Genomic DNA, 19,332 nt, shown 5'->3' with positions numbered 1-19,332 from the left:
GGGCAGGGGAATCAAGCTTGTATTGTTTATTAGCAATAGCATGTGTGGAAGGTGGTAAGTACGAGGAGAAAATGAAAAGGAGAGGGTGAGGGGGTGGGGAGTGGCTCGGGTGGGATGCATCTTGCAGGGAGCCTGGAGTCCGGCAGACTGCTCGGGGCATGGCTGGGGGTGAGGAAGTGGCCTGAGCCCCAGCAGTGGCAGCAGGGAGAGCCGAGGGGCAGGAGGGCAACCTCATGCTCCTGTTTTCCTTTCAGAAACACAATGTACAATATTCGGGGCAACAGGCAGGCCCAAGGAACAGGCCACCAACCTCCAGGGGAAGATCCTCCACTGAGCGCGGAACCTTGGAGGACGGAGCAGCCCGTACCCTCTGACCCTGGTGCCCCAGGTGAGCTCTGCTTGGGTTTGGGCTGTCTTCAGAGACCAAGTGAATGCCCTCTTTATCCTCCCCAGAGATCAGCATTTATGCTTTTTGTTTCTAACCTGAAACTCTCCAGGTCACTCCTCCTGGTTTCTATGGGTCTAGTAGCAATGGCTCCTTTTTTTACTAATATTATTGTGGTAAAATACATTTGAAATTTACCATTTTAACCAACTGTAAATGCACAATTCAGTGGCATGAAGCACGTTCACAGTGGTGTTCAACCATCACCACCATCCTCACCAGTAATTCTTTCTCGTCTTCCCAAACTGATGCTCTTAGCAATGACTCCTGAAGTAATAAAAGAAAATATATCTCACTTTTTCTTTCTTACTTTTTTTTAATTTATAAGGAAAAGATATAAAAATGCCGCCCTGGGGTGATTAAAATCAGATCTGCCTGAAGAAGCAGAGCAAGTGACCTTTAGGTGTCCATCCAGCTATTCCATAGAACTTTACTGTTTCACTAAATGTGAGTGGCCCACAACATTGGTGGGGGGATGGACTTTTTTTTTTTTGGAAATTGGTATGGGTGCCCTTAGGACATTTTGTAATCTGGAAACAGTTGGAAGAAAACTGGCTGAGGCAGCACCGTGGGGTCTTCTAGCCGGGAGGACCCCTCGACTGTATAGAAGTGGCTCCAGAAAGAGCACCCCTTTGGAACAGTGCCCGGCGAGTCCCCGCGGATCACAGTGAACAATGCGCGAAGGGCTCAGTACCCCATCGAATCAGTAGTCATGGAACCAGCACTCTTATATAGCAGTTACTTTGTGTCACGGCTACTCTAAGCACTTTTTTTCCTTTTGGTAACAGTTTTATTAAGATATAATTCACATACCGAACAATTCACCCATTTGAAGTATACAATTCACCATAACCAATTTTAGAACATGCTTATTATCCCAGAAAGAAACCTCGCATCCCTCCAGCTCTAGGCAACCACTGTTCGACTTTCTGTCTCCGTGGATTTGCCTGTTCTGGATAGTTCATATAGATGGAATCTGCAATATCTGGTCCTTTAGGACTGCTCCTGTCACCGAACAGAATCTTTTCAAGTTTCTTTTATGTGTTCCAAGCACTTCACCTGATTTAACCTCTTTGACCCTTCCAAAAACCTGAGCAGTAGCTTCCATTGGTCTCATTTACTAAATCAGGGAACCGAGGATAGAAAAGTGGAGTGACTGGCTCATTGCTGCCAGGGGGTGTGGAACTAGGAACTAGGGTTCAGGCCAAGGCTTTAGAAAAGCCTCATTTTCTAAAGCAGTGATTTTTCACACAACCTTTTTATTGCCATGACACTTTGACCCCCATAAAAAAAAATCTAATATACAGTGCATATCAAAGCAGACTTGAGGCAGGGGATGGGAGTCTGGCCTCCCCTTGGCTCCTCCTACCGTCTTCCCGTCCCAGTCAGCCCTGTGGCACCCCCATTAAATCCTACAGCACTGACGGAAAACCACTCTCCTAGGCCTCGTCTTCACCAACTGTGAAATGGGTGCAGTGATCTCTACCTTGCCTGCCGTCAGGTTTAGTGGAGAGTAGTGTTATCAGAGGGCAGCAGGGCTACATGGAGCGCCCCCTGCTCTTCTATACCCCACGGCAAGAAAGAGAAAGAAGCATTGCTGTCCTTTGAGCTCTGCAGTTGGGTTTATACCCAGTGCAACTGAATTTCTTTTAAGTCTAGGACAAAACCATTCTGTTCTTGTATTCTCAAGGCCAGGGAGGTTCTGATTCCTACTAGAGTAGTTTCTTATCTGTTCTAGATGGTTTGGCTGGCCCCAGAAGAAGCATGCTAAATTATTCTACTCATCCTCTAAGTCCTGCCTGTCCCCTCACCTGGGATTCCATACCACGTCCTTATTTTTTTAACACCCTAGTCCCAAAAGGATTGGGGATAGCTTATTAAAATACATATCAGGGGGGCGCCTGGGTGGCTCAGTCGTTAAGCGTCTGCCTTCGGCTCAGGTCATGATCCCAGGGTCCTGGGATCGAGTCCCATATCGGGCTCCCTGCTCGGTGGGAAGCCTGCTTCTCCCTCTCCCACTCCCCCTGCTTGTGTTCCCTCTCTCGCTGTGTCTCTCTCTGTCAAATAAATAAATAAAATCTTTAAAAAAATAAAATAAAATACATATCAGGGGAAAGTAAATGAGTAATTTGGGCTAGGAAATTTAGATAAGACCAAGATAAGATCCTATAGAATAGCTAAGAGTGGGCAGCAGATACAGCTCTGAGCTTCTCAGTAGCCAAGGCAAAGAGGGAAATGCAAGTGTTAGATTATTTCCAGTATCTGTAAGAATAAACACATGTTTTCTTAGAAAAAGCAAAGCCTTTTCTGGCACAGAGCATTGAGAAAAATTTCTTCTGCTCGTACCTTATGATGGGCATGATGTGTATGTACCATGTAGACAAGATTCTCAAGGTCTTTTGACTATATAATCAGGCCATTAAAATGTCCCTGGATGCAGGCTGATGGCAGATCCCTAAAGTATAGGCTTGGGGCAGGGCAAGACAAGGCATCGGGGGTGGGTGAGTGACTGTGATGTTGAATTTGATTTAAGAAAAAATAAAAATAAAACAAAATAAGAAATTCAGTAATGGTTGGCAAATGTTTTCTATAGAGCCAGATAGTAAATGTTGGAGGCGTTGTGGGACATACGGTCTCTGCTGCCAGTCCTCAACTCTGCCCTTGTGGAGTGAAAGCAGCACAGATAACGTACAAACAAATGTGGCCGTGTTCCAATAAAACTATTTACACAAGCAGGCTATGGGCTGGATTTGGCCTGTGGACCCGTGGTTGCTGACCCTGGCTCTAGAGGAAATAGAAGGACTGTGCAGCCTGAGGCAGTCAACTGTGGGAAATGTGTGCCCTAACTTAGCTTGTAATAAGAATCCAATGAGAGTCTGACTTACTCTCTGGGGCAAGAATGCAGAATACAGATATTCCATACTCCTGTCTATGGACAGATCTCTGTACTTTGAAAATTGCCCAGAGGGTAGAGATGGGATCCTTAAATAAGAAACAAGACATCCTGCCAGGGCTTGTGCCTGAGATGGCCCCTGGCACACAGCAGCGGTGTGACGTGAGATAGCCCATACAGATGGGGATCCGAGAGTGGGGGACAGGCACACGTCAGAGGATGGGCTGAGGGACCCAGCTAGTACAGTGTAAATAACGTTTATATAGCTCAAGGGTTCTCAAAGTATGATCCGGGACCAGCTGCAGCAGCATCACCTAGGAAAGTTTTAGAAATGCAAATTCTCAAGCCCCATCCCAGACCTATTCATGAGAAGCTCTGGGAGTAGGGTACCACAATCTGCATTTTACTGGGCCCTTCAGGTGCTTCTGCAGCAAGCTCAATTTTGAGTACCACTGAGGCCACTGATCATAACCTCTGTGTTCCTCCTTTTGAGCAGGGAAAGATCCAGCGGATTCTCCAAAGTCTACACCCAAGTCCTCTCTGACTGCCCATCTCATTCAGAAAGCCAAGCGCCAGAACAACACCTTTCCGTTCTTTGCTGAAGGACTCCCACGGACCCGAACTGCCCAGGAAAAGGTTCTGGCCTTGGAGCAGCAGGTTCTGATGCTCACCAAGGAGTTAAAGTCTCAGAAGGTGAGCTCTGGCCCCACAGAGGCCCCAAGCTCCAGTGCACCCCTCTGGGCCTAGAGCCTCTGAACAAGCTAGACATGCTACGTTAGCCCGGCCAGGCATGTGCCAGTCTCGGTCCTTAGCAGACAAACTGGTGGTGGTGGGAAATGCTGTGCTGTTGGTTACTAAGGGCCATGTGGACGCTCAGCCTGGGTGACGGAAGGCCTTCCAGGGCAGGATCTCTGGGACCTACTTTGTATTGCTCTTGGACTCCTCCTAGAAGACTGTGCCTGGCCTCCCCCCACACTGAAGAGAGGCAGCATTTGGAGGAGGGGGATCTGGATGCAGGGTCCTGGGAAGGGCCCCCGAAGGAACTGGCAGCTGGTAACGGTGCAGATCGCTGAAGGACGATCACAGGACAGAGAAAGCAGGCAGGTCTGTTGTAGCTCTGGGGCTCAGCCAGGCCCAACAGGGGATAGTGACGAGGAAGATTTAGCCTTAATAGAGAAGTTAATTATAGTGGTTAAAAAAAAGAGTGACATGGTCATTGTAGAACACAGATCACATACATATACAGGCATTAAAATCATCCCCAAATCCTACAAGCCAGGGAATAAATCATGTTCGCTTTTTTGGGGCAACTTTGTGAAGTAGTGAGAATCACATGGCAGGGAGGTGAGGGGGACTGCATCCCTGGGCACAATAAAAGTAGTTAAACTAGCACAGTTGTTACTGAAAATCCCCAGGGTGGTACCTGGTGGGGCCCCCAGGGGTGGGCCCTACTGAGAATCCAGGCTTCTTTTCCTCCGAGGGGAAGGCCCAAATCTTCATGTTTGAGGTTTGGCTGCCCTCAGTCTTTTCCTGCTTTATTTCCCAGCTCTATGTACTTCTGAATAATCTCCCTCCTCTACATTTCTTGTCCTCCTTTCTGCTGCTCTGTTTTTGAAGACAGTCCAGAAAAATGCTCTCCTTACCGAGTTTTGCCCCTTCTCTGCCTTTCTTGCCCTTAAGCAGATATTAAGGGAGACTTCTGTCCTGGCAGGTCAGGGCATACATTTGATGAAGCAGCTCGTGATTAGAGTCCTCCAAGGAGGAAGCTCATTCGTTCATAGGTTCGCACTTCAGTTGTGTATTCACCAGGTTTTTGTCGAGGGCCTGTGGTGTGCATGCAGTATTCTAGGCGCTGGGAACAGTGGGAAGAGACACGGGCCCTGCCCCTGCAGAGGCTTGCATGTCACAGCAGAGACAGGCGGTAAACACCCCGACACCCATGTACAGCATTACAGCGTGTGAAGTCCCCTCTGCTGCCACTTAGCAGCCCAGCTTCTTTTTCTTTGGTCATCTTCCCATCCTGCGGTGGAGCTGCTGGTGCTCCTGAGAGCCCAGAGGGCATCTGGCTGGACTGGAGTACCTCCCCGATCCCTGGACCAGTACAGAGTAAGGCCCAGACCCCATCTGGCCAGGAAAAGCAAGCTGGATGTGAACACCGCCTCTCCTTTGACCCCACCTTCCCCTTCTTTCTAGGAAACCTGGGCAGCCTCCCTGGGCTTGGCCTTTGCTTCCAAGGTGTCGGGAATTGTCCAATGAAGGAGAGAGGCCCGGGAGACCGAGATTTCCTTGAGGTTTGCCCCCAGTGGCTGTGCCGCCCTGGAGGATGTGGCATCCTCAATAAATGAAGGCAAGCTCGTGGAGATCAGTCAGGGCTCCCCAGGCTGCTGACAGCTTCCCTGCGATCAGAGTGAAAATGGCAGGAGGAAGTTGTCCAAGCATTACAGAACCTGGACTTTCTTACTGGTTCACTTCCCAGCAAAGCTTGGCCTGGCCTGGTACCGATGGTCAGGAGGAGAGGAAGGCCTGCGGTCCCACTTTTGCCTCACCAGATGAGTGCTGTGCGTGCTGTCCAGCCCATCTCACAAGTGTGCTTTTGTCTGGTGGGCATCTCGGAGCACAGGCCTTAAAGTGGAAGGTGCCGTCCGCAGTTCTGGCCCTGAGCAAGTTTCTTAACCCCTAAAGCCTCAGCTTCCTCCTGTCCCTGGAGTTATAGCAGTGCTTACTGCAGAGGCCTCTGTCCGGATGCATAAAGCCCAGTGCCTGGCATGCAGCAGCCGCCCGCCAGATGCAGGCTTTGGCTGCTATTATGGCATTCCCTGCCCTTCTCGTTGATTCCTTCTGGCTTTACAAGGAATGGCATGATCCTCTGAAGGGCTCTAGGAAGACAGATGGGTGCCCATGAGGGTCTCCAAGAAATGAGTGGCATAGCAGCGATGGGCAGAGGTCAAGTCTTCATCCCACATTAGGCAGGGGGAGCCCCAGCCCTACCAACTCTGGCGTTTTACCTCCAGCCCAGATACCAAAACCAAAGAGGGGAGGGAGAGAAGATTGACTCTTGGCCCAGAGGTAGGACAGAGGAGGCCTGCAAAACCTTGGGGTGCCCAGTGGTGTCCCAGATGTGCAGAAATGCTGATTGGAGGACACTAACTGTCCATCTGAGACCCTCCGAGTCCAGTTCCTCAGCTGGGCAGACAGTTTCCCGGACTTCCCTGGGCCCACACCTATAAGATGCCTTCCTGCATCTCTTCAGTGGAAGGCACTCTCTTTCTGCCTGAGGCTGCAGGAGGACATGGGAACTGGGAGGTCTTGTCCTGGCTCAGCCACCTGGGTGGTCATTGCCAATAGTGTTAATGATCCTTGAAGAATTTGTATCTCAAACTCTGTCAGATGCTGTGGAGGGCACAGAGGTACACTGGGTCCCTGCTGTCAGGTGGGGAAGAACAGATAAGAGCATACATAACTGGTGTTAGGGGTGGCCCTAGCTGTGTGCTCGGGCTTTCCATGCATTATCACTAATCCTTACAACAGTTACTAGCCCTCTTTTCTTGAGGAGCAAACTGAGGCTCTGAGAGCATGCCCAGGGTCTCCCAGGAGCCAAGACCAGTTTCAGACTCTGGTCTGTCTGCTTCTAGAGCTTCTGCCCTTTTCACTGCCATGCTCAAGGAGCTCAGAGATGGTGGGGGCCTGCCCTGAGGTCACACAGCTGGAAGAACCAGGAGAGGCCCAGGTCCAGGACTCATCCCAGCCTCACCGCCACCTCTGTGGTCTCCCAGTACGGCCCAGCATCAGACATGGGCACATAACTGCTTTTCAGAAAATACAAATGCACTCCTGTCTGGTGTCATATTAAACCACAGGACCACTCCAGTCCCCATTGAGCCATTATCTGTCCCAGGCCCTTGCAGCATGCCTGTCCCCCAGGAGATTTGGACCCCTGGGGATAGCACCAGATGGCTGCTTGGCTGGGTGACTCAGGCTCTCAGAGTTGACAAAATTGCACCCAGCCTGAAGGCTGTCTGCTCTGGCAGATGGAAGCCCGTGTTTGTAGTGATGTTGGCCATCTGTTGACTGCTGGGAATGATGAACTCCTCCCAGGCCCTATCTGGGGCCAACTTAGCTCGCTCAGGGTAATTTGTTAGGGAAACTCGTTGGGGGCAAAGTGCAGCCTCTTACTTCCCTAGAACCCCAGCCAGAGACCTCAACATACGCTCCCCTTATCCAGAGTACGGAGTACAAAGACTTCAGAGTGCACAGAGGGAGGGTTGAGAGGGGCCCTGGCTGTTTCCGCTTGGGGAGGGGCACTTGCCAGACTTCCTCGCTCATCCTTGAAGTGCCTGTGCCAAGAGTAGGGAGCATGTTCTCCATTTCATCTATGACAAAGCCAGAGTTCACTTTTCTAAAACACTGTCGTTAGAAACACCCTCATGGGCCTGGAATGGCAAGCAAGGCCTCCAGGTCTCCAGAACCAGTGCTCCTTCACCTGCACCTGCTGGCGCCCAGCCTCCGAGAGGCCAGGGGCCGGGCTGCTGGACTGAGAGTCTGGTGCTCTTTCCCCAGCAACATTGGGCCCACCCACCTTGATCTGAGTGAGTGATGCAAGTATCAGCTCTTTAATAAGGGAAAGGACTAATTTTTAAAAGATGGTTCGTTGGCTTTTAGAATTTTAAATAATCAACTATACTTCAATAAAAAATATTTTTTAATAAAATGATAACGTGTGGCCAGTTAAAGTCTGAAATGGGCCAAACAATGATTTGATTAAGAAATATTAGAAGTACCACTAGATCAGCTTTCTGTTTCTAAGAATGAGTCCTAAAGCATTGCTTATAGTTGTGGGAATTGGCAATACCCCGGGCGTCCCTCCTTGAGGGTGGGACGAGGACGCTGAGGTGTGACCAGACGAGGAGGAGTCCCCTCACTCTTGCTGGTGGTGGCGGTGCTCAGGGACATGCCATCATGTCTAGTAAGGCCCCGAGCAGCTTCCCTTTTGGTTTTTAATATTTCTAGATGGTGTGTATGTGCATTTGTTGTGACCTGATGTCCTCAGGCTCACCCATGTTGTAGCATGTAACAGGATTTCCTTCCTTTTTCAGGCTGAATAATATTCCATCGTGTGTATATGCCACATTCTGCTTATCCATTCACCGTCAGGGGACATGTGGGTTGGTCCCATCTCTTGGGTGTTGTGAATGATGCTGCTATGAACTTGGGTTGTTTCTATTTTTAAAGAAATGGAAAGAAGTGTTTCAGTGCAAAATCTGTTAACTACACATCATGGAGAAGTGGAGGGCCCCAGATTAGGATTGGGAGTCCTCTGTTGTGGCAGGTTTTCCCACCTGTGGGGATCCACCAGCTCCTTTTAGTCCTCTTCCTTCTCCTTTCTTGGGCTTCAGTGTCCTCCTGTGACAGCAAGTGACCTGCTTGACCAGGTGGTCTCCCCGGGCCTGCCAGCCACTGGGTTTTCTGAATCCGAGGTCCATTCGCACTCCTCATCTCATGCTTCCTGCCCTGACTCCATCCCTTCCCTGCTTCCTTTCTCCCTGTCTCATTCTGCAGCTGGGATTCTGGGGTGGGAGGAGAGCCTCCCGGGCTGGAAGTAGGAAGGGGGAGGAGGCAGCTGGATGTAATGGAATGGGCTTCAGAGTTGACTCTGCCGAAGTTGGGGGAAAGATACCTGCCTGATGCTGGGCCTCAGGAGAGCCTGAACAGTGGTGTCTGCTGGTTAATTCGCCCAGGCACTTACCAGGGTCCTCTCCAAATCTCCGCCAAGCCAGAAAATGGTCTCAGCTTCTCAGTTATCCTGGAGCCACAGGAATGAAGATCTCTCTCAGCCTGAGAAGCTAGTTCATTCCAAACATTCCAGTTTGGTTCGCAACCACCTCCTCACCCCACCTTCCAGCCACACCCAAGAATGCCCACAGCCCCACACAGGTTCTTTCATTCCTCTGGGCCTTTGCTGGAGCTGTTGACTCAGCTCACTTGGAAAGCCCTTCCAACCTTCATCTCCTACCTACTGCTTGACTGTCTCTGGTCCTCCTCATTCTTCACGGATCAGCTTCAACTGTTCTGCCTTTCTGTAGAATATAGTGGTCTTCCCCCACCTCCATCCCAGGTAGAAGTCATTGCTCGAGGCTCTGTATCCCCAGCAATACCCTTGCTTCCCTCTTGCAGTACATCACTCCATTATAGTAGTTCACTTTTGTTCCCATCAGCCTTGGTGGTTTTTGAAGGTGAGAACTCTGATCTCCCTCCGGGCCACTGACACCCAGCCCAGGGCCTGGCACTGAGTGGGGCTTAATAACGTTTGGATGGCTGGAGGGAAGGGAGAGAACCCAGAAGAGGGCCAGTCTGTGGTCCCCAGGTTTCAGAAGTTGCATGCTAATTCGATCCTGCCATTAATTTCTCAGATAAGGTCATGATTTGGAGCAATTCTCTTCCAAAATGGAATCATTCTTAGCAATAACCCTATCTAGCTGATTCATTTAGTTGAATACTTCGGTGTGGATACAGGTAATGTGTTTCTGGGGAACCATATTCTCTGGCATGGAGCAGAGCAATGGCCCAGAGCCCCTGCCTACCAGGTCTGAGGCTCACATGGGCCTGGCCGCTGGGCTGCCTGGCTTCTGATATTCTGATCCTGGCCTTAAGTGAACCCACATCCCTGCTTTGGGACAGGACAGGTCCTGAGGAGGTTGGGGGCTTGAAGGCGTGGAGAGCCAAGCAGACCTAGAGTTTCCATGTGCATACAGTGCCCCTGCCAAGGAATAAATGGAAGTCTGTTGCTTCTGAGCTCTCTCCGCTTTCTTGCACAGGCCTGCAGGCATTGCTTGGTGGCCCAAGGGGCTGGGCACAGTGGACAGCATGAGGCTCTGTGTGTGCTTTAGCCTGAGGATTGCCCATGCGTTTCCTCTCAGGTGCTCTCCCAGCTCCATCGGTAGCGACTACTTGATGCTATATTTGGGATTCTGAGGACTCCACTAGGCTTAGCAGGAAGGAATATGAGTCAGTCAGGTCTGCCACAGGAGCCGGAGAGAAGGGCCACGCCGGTGTGCCACAGGCCGCCTTCATGACTGACCCAGCACAGCCTTGTGATGATTTGGGATTGAATTCCACTCTCCTCTGTGGGGCTTCAGTTTTCCCGTCTCTGAAATGGACACATATCAGTCAGGGTTCAAGCTCAGCTGCTGTAACAAAGAAGCCTCCGAGTACTCTGGTCTAAAACAATCTGGAAGTTATTTCTCTCCTGCCTTCTCGTGGAAGAACCCAGAGGTTCAGTGAGCAGTTCTGAGCTAGTAACGCAACTGCTGTCCTCATCATACACCTTCTGCTCATGAGCCGAGGGGCTGCTCCAGCTCTTGCCATCTCCCAGCCAGAAGGAAGGGCAGCATGCGTGGTGGTTTTAAAGGGAGGACCCAGAAGCTACCCACATAATTTCTCACATCCCGTTTAGGCAGAATAGTCATTGGGCTACCCCTTGCTGCTAGCCTGGCTGGGAAATGTGGTCTTCAGCTGGAGAAAATGAGCCGGCCCGGAGGATGACGCTAGCCACCCCTCAGGGCTGTTAGGAGAGCTGGTGAATGTAGCAAGTGCCAAGTCCCTGGCACCTCACGGGCCTTCCCCGAGTTCACAAGGTGCTTCCTTTCCTCCCCCAGGAGCTGGTGAGGATCCTGCACAAGGCGCTAGAGGCTGCCCAGCAGGAGAAGAGGGCGTCCAGCGCATACCTGGCAGCAGCCGAGGACAAGGACCGGCTGGAGCTGGTGCGGCACAAGGTGCGGCAGATCGCAGAGCTGGGCAGGCGGGTGGAGGCCCTGGAGCAGGAGCGGGAGAGCCTGGTGCAGACGGCCGGCCTGCAGGAACAGCAGGTGCAGGAGCTGCGGCGGCACGTGCAGCTGCTCATGGACAAGAACCAGGCCAAACAGCAGGTCATCTGCAAGCTGTCTGAGAAGGTCACCCAGGACTTCACGCATCCCCCTACCCAGCCGCCTGGGCCCCCAGGGGCTGCCGACAGGGACTTCCTGAGCCAGCAGGAGAAGATGGAGCACCTGAAGGTAAGGGCCCCTCCCCGCAGGCCCTGGGCCCTTGGGGACGTGAGCGCACTGCTCTCAACCCTAAGGGTTTCCTAGATAGAGCAGGGATAAACCTTCATACCGAAATTGATATTGGTGGAAATACTGCTACGCACTTCCTCACTGTCTTAACCAGAAGGTCCGGTGCAATTTGACCTTTTCATGATATCCTAGGCTGGAAAGGGAAGGTATCTCTAGATGATTATTAGAGGTTTAAGAGCACAAGACAAGGTCAGAACCCCTGAGTGCCTGACCAGCTAAGTGCCATGCTGATGCCCTGGGGAGTCCCCAAGGTGCCTGGTGGCCTCCCCCAGCACGCAGTCCAGGTGATGTGGGGCCAGCAGGACTCGCGGCTCCTCTGTGAGACTGTGTGCTGCCCGGTGGCCACTGTCGTGGGTGCCCCGCTCGCATCATCTCATCTGATGCTCCACCAGCCCTGTGAGGCCATCACTTGTGTGCTCCCCACTGTGGGCAGGAAGGCTGAGGCTGAGAAGGGCCCGCGCGCGGAGGGGCTGGGGAGCTGGAGCTCTCTGACTCGCGTCTGCTCTGCTGCCTTCCAGTTTCTTTGGGCCTTCCCTCCTGCCGCCGCCCCTGCCTCCCCCTGGCGCAGGCGGCGGCTCTCACCTGGGGAGACCCATTGCGGCTCGGGGAGCAGGAACTTAATTTATGTGTGATGCCTGCCGTGGTGACAGGAGCTGCTGGGCCACCTGAAGGCCTGAGGCTGGGGATCGGTGCTCATAACCCCTACTGTCCTTAAAGGCAGCTGTATAACCAGGGCCGGTCCTGCCCCGAACCCCGCCTTGCGCAGCCGCACATGTATACATATGTATGTATAACCAGGGGAGCGTCCTTGCCATGGGACCAAAGCATTGCTGCTGGAAGAGGGGAAGCAGGAGGAGAAAAAGAAAACTCCAGAAGCTTTTGAAAGACCAGTGGGCAGTGTGGTACAGTGGCCGCTGCCCCAGCTGTGAAGTCAGGCCTAGGTTTGGACCCAGGCTCTGCCTCCTCCTAGCTCCTACTAACTGTGTCACCTCGGGCAAGGCCCCTCACCTCTCTTTAAAATGGCCTCACTGTCCCTACTCATGAGGTTGACAGGGGGGTGAAGGAAGATAACATGAAACCCAGATCCCTCCTGTTTCCTTCCCCATGAAAAACCACCTAACCAGTTTTTGAATCTTTTCCCTTTAAAATCAGATTCTTTTGAGTTCAAAATGAAAATAAAATCCTTTCAAATGCAGATGGAGCGAGGCTGGGGCTGGAAAATTGCTTTCATCAGATTGCTTCCCTACCCTCCTCTGCCCTGCTAAGTAAGAGTCTTCTGTCTGCCCGTCCTGCTGGAATCCACAGGTGAAGACCCCGTAGAGCAGCTCGGGGATCAGAGAAATAGATCTGTTGGGCGCTGCCAAGAGCCGACTGGAAGCCTGGGGACTCGCCGTAGGAGACAGAGTGTGCCCCTGGCTTTGTATGTTCGGGAATTTATCAGTGAGCCCAAATAGAGGAAATTCCTATCAACCAAACTTACCTTGCTGCTGATCCTCAGAGGCCCAGTGTTTGTGCCAGAAAGAATTGCATGTGCTCGAGTTCCTCATGTGTTAGCCTTTACATGTCTGATCTAGAAAAATAGAAGACTCCTCCAAAATCCATAGTCTTTCCGTTTGAGGACAGAGCAATGTTCACATCTCCCCCTTGCCCTGGGAAGGAGGACATGCGACTTTAGGGAAATGCCCCCTTGCTGAAGCTGCCAGTTTGAGAACAGAATCATTGACCTCCTGAATATCGGAGCGGGGAAGACTCAGAGATCTAGTCTTTGACATTTTCTGGCAGGGACAGCTGAGCCCGGACAGGGGTCCAGGGTCCCACAGCACAAGCAGCAGGGTTGCAGCTAGGCCCCAGGTCTCCCCACACGCAGTCCACTGCCTTCCCTACTAGCACAAGGGCTAGTCCGTGTGGCGTTTCCCAAAGAGAATTCCCGGGCCCCTGATCCCTGTGAAGACAGACAGGCAGACTCTCTCCTTCCTGTCCCCTTTCTCCAGCTGTTTTCCTCCTTTGCTTGCCGGTGACTGTCGTGTGGCTTTCCTTTCTCTGAGCTCTCTCTCTTTTTCCTCCCTACAGTCCTGAGCCACGAAGAACACTCAAGGTAGGGCGATGAGCTGAATGGAGAGGTGCTGCCCAGACGCCCCCCCACCCCACCCCCACGGCTGCTCCCAGGGGTGCTCACACATGCCCTCGCATCTGGGCTGCAGGCACGGTGCCCCCGGCCATATGTCCAAAGCCTTGGAAATGACGGAGCATCTCAGGGCCTGGGGTGAGGACGCAGGGACGGTAACAGGAGGCAGAATGGAGCGGCCGTGTAGAGCGGCAGACTCTGCTGATGCGCTTTCACCCAGCAATAGTTTTCCATTCCCCTGTGGACCGCACGCACCTGGCTTGCATCCTGCCTCTCTCGCGTTCTAGGCACGTGACTGAGGAGGACTTCCCCTCTCTGTACTTGTTTCCTCATCTGTAAAGTGGGAACGATGGTACTTTAATACGTAGCGCACAGCATGGTGGAGATAAATTAACACACAATAATGTGTGGGAGGTAAACGGCTCTGGCACATAGTAGGACCGCAGGCAACGGGTCGCTCTCTTCCTCCCTTGCCTGGAAGCGTGTTGTATTTTCTCAGGCGTTTGGGAAGAATGCACAACAGCATCATATCAAAAACAATTAACAGTAATTAACTCATAGTATGGTAGTATCCAGTCAGTGTTAAAATTTCCCAATTGATCTGTAAATGTTATAAATAGCTTTGGGGTTCTTTTATATAATCTTTTTAAATAAATAAAATAAATCCATAAAAAAAAAGAACGCACAACAGCAGCGGTGGGAAGTCTCTGGGCGGGGGCAGGAGGAGTGCAGCGGGTGACAGTAGCTCTCCAGGTGCGGGGAGAACCCAGAGAAGGACGCGACACTTGTACTCACCACGCCAGCCGCCATTCTCAGCCTTTTGCACGTATTAACTAATCACATCCTCCCAAGAGTGCCTGAGGCCGTGGTGTTATTGTTCCTGCTTTCCAGGTGAGGGGAGGAGGCCCGGAAAGGGCGAGGAACTCGTGCTGGGCTCAGTGGTGAAGGCAGGATTTCTACCCAGGCAGCAGGGCTCCAGGGCCCGCTCCCTGACCACTAGGCAGCGCCAGCGTCTCTGCTGTGGTGTTACTGTACTCGAGGGTCAGAGGGGTCAGACAGGCCTGCGTGCAGCCAGCCAGACTGCCGAGCACAACCGCTGAAGTGTGGGACTAGACTTTGGCATCCAGGTGGATGCCAGCGGGGCGCCGAGCTTGGGGAGGATCTCGGCTGTAAGTGCAGTGGTTGGACATGGCTTTTGAATCAGACACATCTGGACTCGGTCACCCCCGGTCTCATAGAGCTGTGTGACCTCAGACAACGTACTTGTCCTTTCAGAGCCTCGGAGACCGCATCTGAGTTCCTTTCCCGGCTGCCGGGGAGATGGAATGGGATGATGTGCTCAGCGCAGGGCAGGGGCACAGGGTGATGGTGCAGGGGGCCCGCGCAGCTTCTGTGTTCACAAATCTGTGTCTCCAGACACCCAAACGGAAGACTATCACGGGAGGGGGAGGGGGCCTGGAAAATCCTGATGCCCACAGGAGGTGGGTCCTCGTGTGGCAAACATGAGGGTTCACACCAGGCTCACCACGCCTCCACCTAAAGGTAAGAAAATGGGGGCTGCAGAGAGGAAGCAGGCAGATGCTTGTGCACAAGAGTGGCTGGTACGCCTTGGCAGCATTTCTGAGAAAAGGGAGCCCAGAGTTTGACCTAAGGGAGACATGGTGGGAGAGTAGGAGGAAGTCCAGGCTGGGGAGTTGGAACTACCTGGGTCCAGGCCGGTGGAGAGAGCAGAGACGAGCTCAGCCTGAGGACACGAAGCCTGGCAGTCCGCGCACAGTGAGGGATCAGAAGCAGGGGTGGCCAGGGCAGGAGACACCTCGGACAGCCCCAGTGGGGTGGTGAGAGGCCATGTGTTGAAGCCAGCCGGGGGCTTTTGTTTCTAGCTAAGGAACCCTGGGAGCCTGTGGCCCTCCCACTGGGTCAACCATCTAGGCAGAAGGCAGCAGACCCTGGGTATGAATTGGAGCTTCTGGGCTGGGAAGGATCTTGGCCAGGATGCAGGCCCACCCCGGGAGGGTCAAGACAGCCTGTGAGCTTCTGTACACGTGACCCATCCCTGATAATGAGGTGCCACAGTCATCACAGGTGTGATGCTCTTAATTTCCAGATAAATCAGGGCTATCCAAGGTCACGCCTGCAATAGTGTCTCTCTCATGCACTTACAGCCCAGTACATTTCTTGAGTGGGAGCAAAAGGGGTTGAGTTTCAGCTAGTGAATGTCCTGGAATTGCTAGGTATAGCTGTGAACGTGCATTGTCCATTGCTTCTGGAATGTCCATCCCAGCGGAATGAAGGTTGAGGGCCAATGCTGTGGTTGCTCCTTTCTGCTTCTGCTTGAGCCTCCTCAGTGCTTGGCCAGCTTCTCCTCAAATGCCCCAGCAGCAGGATCTCACTCCGTCCACTGGACAGCTTGCAAAAGAAAAGCTCTAGGTGCAGAGAGGCGCATCACAGCATTATTCATAATCAAAAACCAACCGAAAACACTCAGGGCTCAAATAAAAAATAACAGGGAAAGGATTATAACTAAGGTATAGTAAATTCACCCAACAGAATAGTCATCAGACATTAAAAGTGATCACTGGGAAGCTTATGTAACATAGAGTACAGTTGACCCTTGAACAACACGGGTTTGAACTGCACGGATCCACTTAAGGCAGATATTTTCTGATAAATACGGTATAGTACTGTTAATGTATTTTCTCTTTATGATTTTCTTAGTATTTTCTTTTCTCTAGCTTCATTGTAAGAATACAGTATATACTACACATAGCATATGAAATGTGTGCTAATTGGCTCTTTGTTCTCAGGAAGGCTTTGGTCAACAGTAGGTGATCAGCATTTAAATTTGGGGGGGATAGTCAAAAGTTATATACAGATTTTCCACTGTGCAGCGGGGGTGGGGTTCAGCACCCCTAACCCCAGTGTTGTTGAAGGGCCATTGTATTTACAAGGTGACATTAAGTAAAAAATTTTTCACCCAAAATTGTTCAGTATGATTGCAAATATGTGAAAACATATGTTTATTTTTAAAACAAACACTACTTGGATGTTTGTTTGTTTTGGTCTCTATACTTAGTGTTATGACACATGTTACCTCAGGTCATCTCCCAGCTGCCCAGTGGAGTAGTATTTGTCCCTTTTACAGATGAGAAAACAGAGGGTCAGAGTTGTTCAGTGAAACCTCCCAGCCAGGAAGTCAGAACCACAACTTGAACTCCAGGCTTGACGCCCTCTCTACTGTATCATGCTGGGATCAAGATTAGTGAAGGGGCTGTCGGTAATACTACTTCTAGACTTTCTCTTCTGTTGTCATTATTAGAGATTTCTAAAGGAAGGAAGTGTTGGCAGCTCATTTGAGGGTGAGGATGAGGGAGATGTTTATGGTGCAACTCGTCAAATGCTTTGCTCTCTTCTCCAGGATGACATGGAAGCATACCGGACCCAGAACCGCTTCCTCAACTCCGAGATCCACCAGGTCACAAAGATCTGGAGAAGGGTGGCTGAAAAGGAAAGGGCCCTCCTGATGAAGGTAAGAGGCAGAATCCATCTCCATGCCCAGCCACCCTTCGGGCCCTCACCTTCTTGCCCCATATCACTCTGTCCTTATCACCTGCTCTACCTCTGGACTGTGCCCTTTACGAGCTGCCTTTCCAGCCTCAGGCATCTGTGCTCTGATTGCTGCTTCTGATCACAGAAATGCAGAGGAGGAGGCAGGCAGTCATCTCTGCACCTCCCTTACCGGCTAGAGTAACTTCCAGAGGATTCAAAGGGCTGCCACTCTTCCCCTCCCCCCTTCATTTCTCTTTTTTTCCCTCCTGTTTGGGAGCCAGATATTAAAGACTAGATATTCCAAAACAGCTTCATATATGGGGAAATTAGAGAGTGTCCGTACACATCCAGGGAAAGACTCAGAAAAGACTTGAGAGCTTAAGTTTACATCTTAGGCTACCCTTGGCACAGAGACAGCCTATAACAATTAAAAAAACAAAAACAAATTTTTCTCAAATTGGGAGAATCTGATTTCTAGTGTTCAGATGTCCAGTTTTCAACAAAAAAATCTCAGGGGATACAAAGATACATGAAAGTGTGGTCCATTTGAAGGAAAAACATAAATCAGTAGAAAACTGCCCCTGAAAAAGATGTGGTACTGGGTAATACTAGACAAAGACTTTAAAACAGTTGTCTTAAAGATGCTCAAAGAACTAAAGGAAGATGTGGAGAGTCAAGAAAGCAATGTATGAACAAAATTGAAATATCAAAGAGTTACAAAACCTAGAAACCCCCCCCCAAAAAAAATTCTGGAGCTGAAAAGTACAATAACTGAAATGAAAGATTCACCAGAGGGATTCAAAGGCAGATTCAAGCAGGCAGAAGGAATCAGTGGACTTGAAGATAGGACAGTGGAAATTATTCAGTCTGAGAAACAGAAAGAAAAAAGCTTGAAGAAAAGTGAACAGAGCCTAAGTGATTTGTGAGACCCCACTAAGCAGACCAACATACCCATTATAGTATGGTTGTCCCAGAAAGAGAAGAGAGAGAGAAAGGGGCAGAGAGAATATGAGAAGAAATAAAGGCCGAAAACGTCCCAAATTTGATGAAGACATAAATAAAAACAACCAAGAAGCTCAACAAACCTGGAGTAAGATGAACTTGAAGAACTAGAAAAAGAAGAACTAAACCCAAAGCTAGCTGATGGAAGGAAACAATAAAGATCAGAGCAGAAATCAATGAAATAGATAACAGAAAAATAATAGAAAATCAATGAAACCAAAGTTGATTTTTTAAAAAGATGATCAAAACTGACAAACCTTGAGCTAGGTGGACTAAGGAAAAAAAGAGAGAGGACTCAAAATCAGAAATGAAAGGGGCACATTACTACTGATTCTGCAGAATAAAAAGGATTATAAGAGTACTATGAACAGGGGCACCTGGGTGGCTCAGTCAGTCTGCCTTCAGCTCTGCCTTCTGCCTTCAGCTCAGGTCATGATCCCAGAGTCTTGGGATCGAGCCCCGTGTCAGGCTCCCTGCTTAGTGAGAGCCTGCTTCTCCCTCTACCTCTGCCTGCTGCTCTGCCTACCTGTGCTCTCTCTCTCTCTCTGTCAAATAAATAAATAAATTTTTTTTTTTTAAAAAGAGTACTATGAGCAATTGTATACCAACAAATTGGATCACCAGATGAAATGGATAAATCCCTAGAAACACAAAGCCTGCCAAGACTAAATCATGAAGAAATAAAAATCTGAATAAACCTATAACTAGTAAGGAGACTGAATTAGCAATCAGAAATCTCTCAAAGAAAAGCCCTGGACCTGAAGCCTTTACTGGTGAATTCAACTGAACATTTAAAGAAGAACTAACAAGAGGTCTTCTCAGGCTTTTCAAGGAGGGTGCATGCAGACTAGTGAGGGATTCAAACACAATCAAGCTGCAGTTGGGCACACAGGATTCTTTGGGGCCCAAAGAGAGGAAGAAAGTCAGGGAGGGCTTCCTAGTGGGGGTACCTTCTTCAGCTGAGTTGTAAAAGTGAGTTAGTGTTATCCAGGCAAACAGAGTAGAGAAAGGCCTTCCAAGAAAAGAGATAGCATGGTCAAGACCTGTGGACCAAGAGGTGGGGGAAGGTGGGGAGGGAGATGTGAGGCTGGAGGGGAGGAACCTTGGGACATTCTCTGAGGAAACTGGGAGTTGTAGAAGGGTTTTGAGTGGCGAGGCCCTCAATCAGACTTATGTTTTGAGAAAGCTGGGGGCTCGGTGGGCTTGTGGA

The 19,332-nt window shown here is 50.5% G+C and overlaps 1 protein-coding gene across 3 annotated transcripts in view; it reads left to right on the top strand.

The window, feature by feature from the left end:
- Window positions 1-19,332, top strand: part of TBC1D2 (TBC1 domain family member 2) — a 51,399-nt gene that overhangs the window by 20,793 nt on the left and 11,274 nt on the right. For all 3 annotated transcript variants that reach the window (XM_064579568.1, XM_045882768.3, XM_045882769.3), the window contains 4 exons: window positions 255-388; window positions 3,835-4,031; window positions 10,991-11,386; window positions 16,990-17,100. In XM_064579568.1, coding sequence (XP_064435638.1) covers window positions 255-388; window positions 3,835-4,031; window positions 10,991-11,386; window positions 16,990-17,100 — 838 coding nt within the window. The remainder of the gene's footprint in view (window positions 1-254; window positions 389-3,834; window positions 4,032-10,990; window positions 11,387-16,989; window positions 17,101-19,332) is intronic.

The sequence above is a fragment of the Mirounga angustirostris genome, unplaced genomic scaffold (genome assembly GCF_029215605.1).
Source record: "Mirounga angustirostris isolate CCGP_5_RB_7025 unplaced genomic scaffold, mMirAng1.0.hap1 SCAF_15, whole genome shotgun sequence".
Taxonomy (NCBI): domain Eukaryota; kingdom Metazoa; phylum Chordata; class Mammalia; order Carnivora; family Phocidae; genus Mirounga; species Mirounga angustirostris.
Note: the sequence above shows the minus strand (reverse complement) of the source record. Positions and strands in the feature narration are given on the sequence as shown.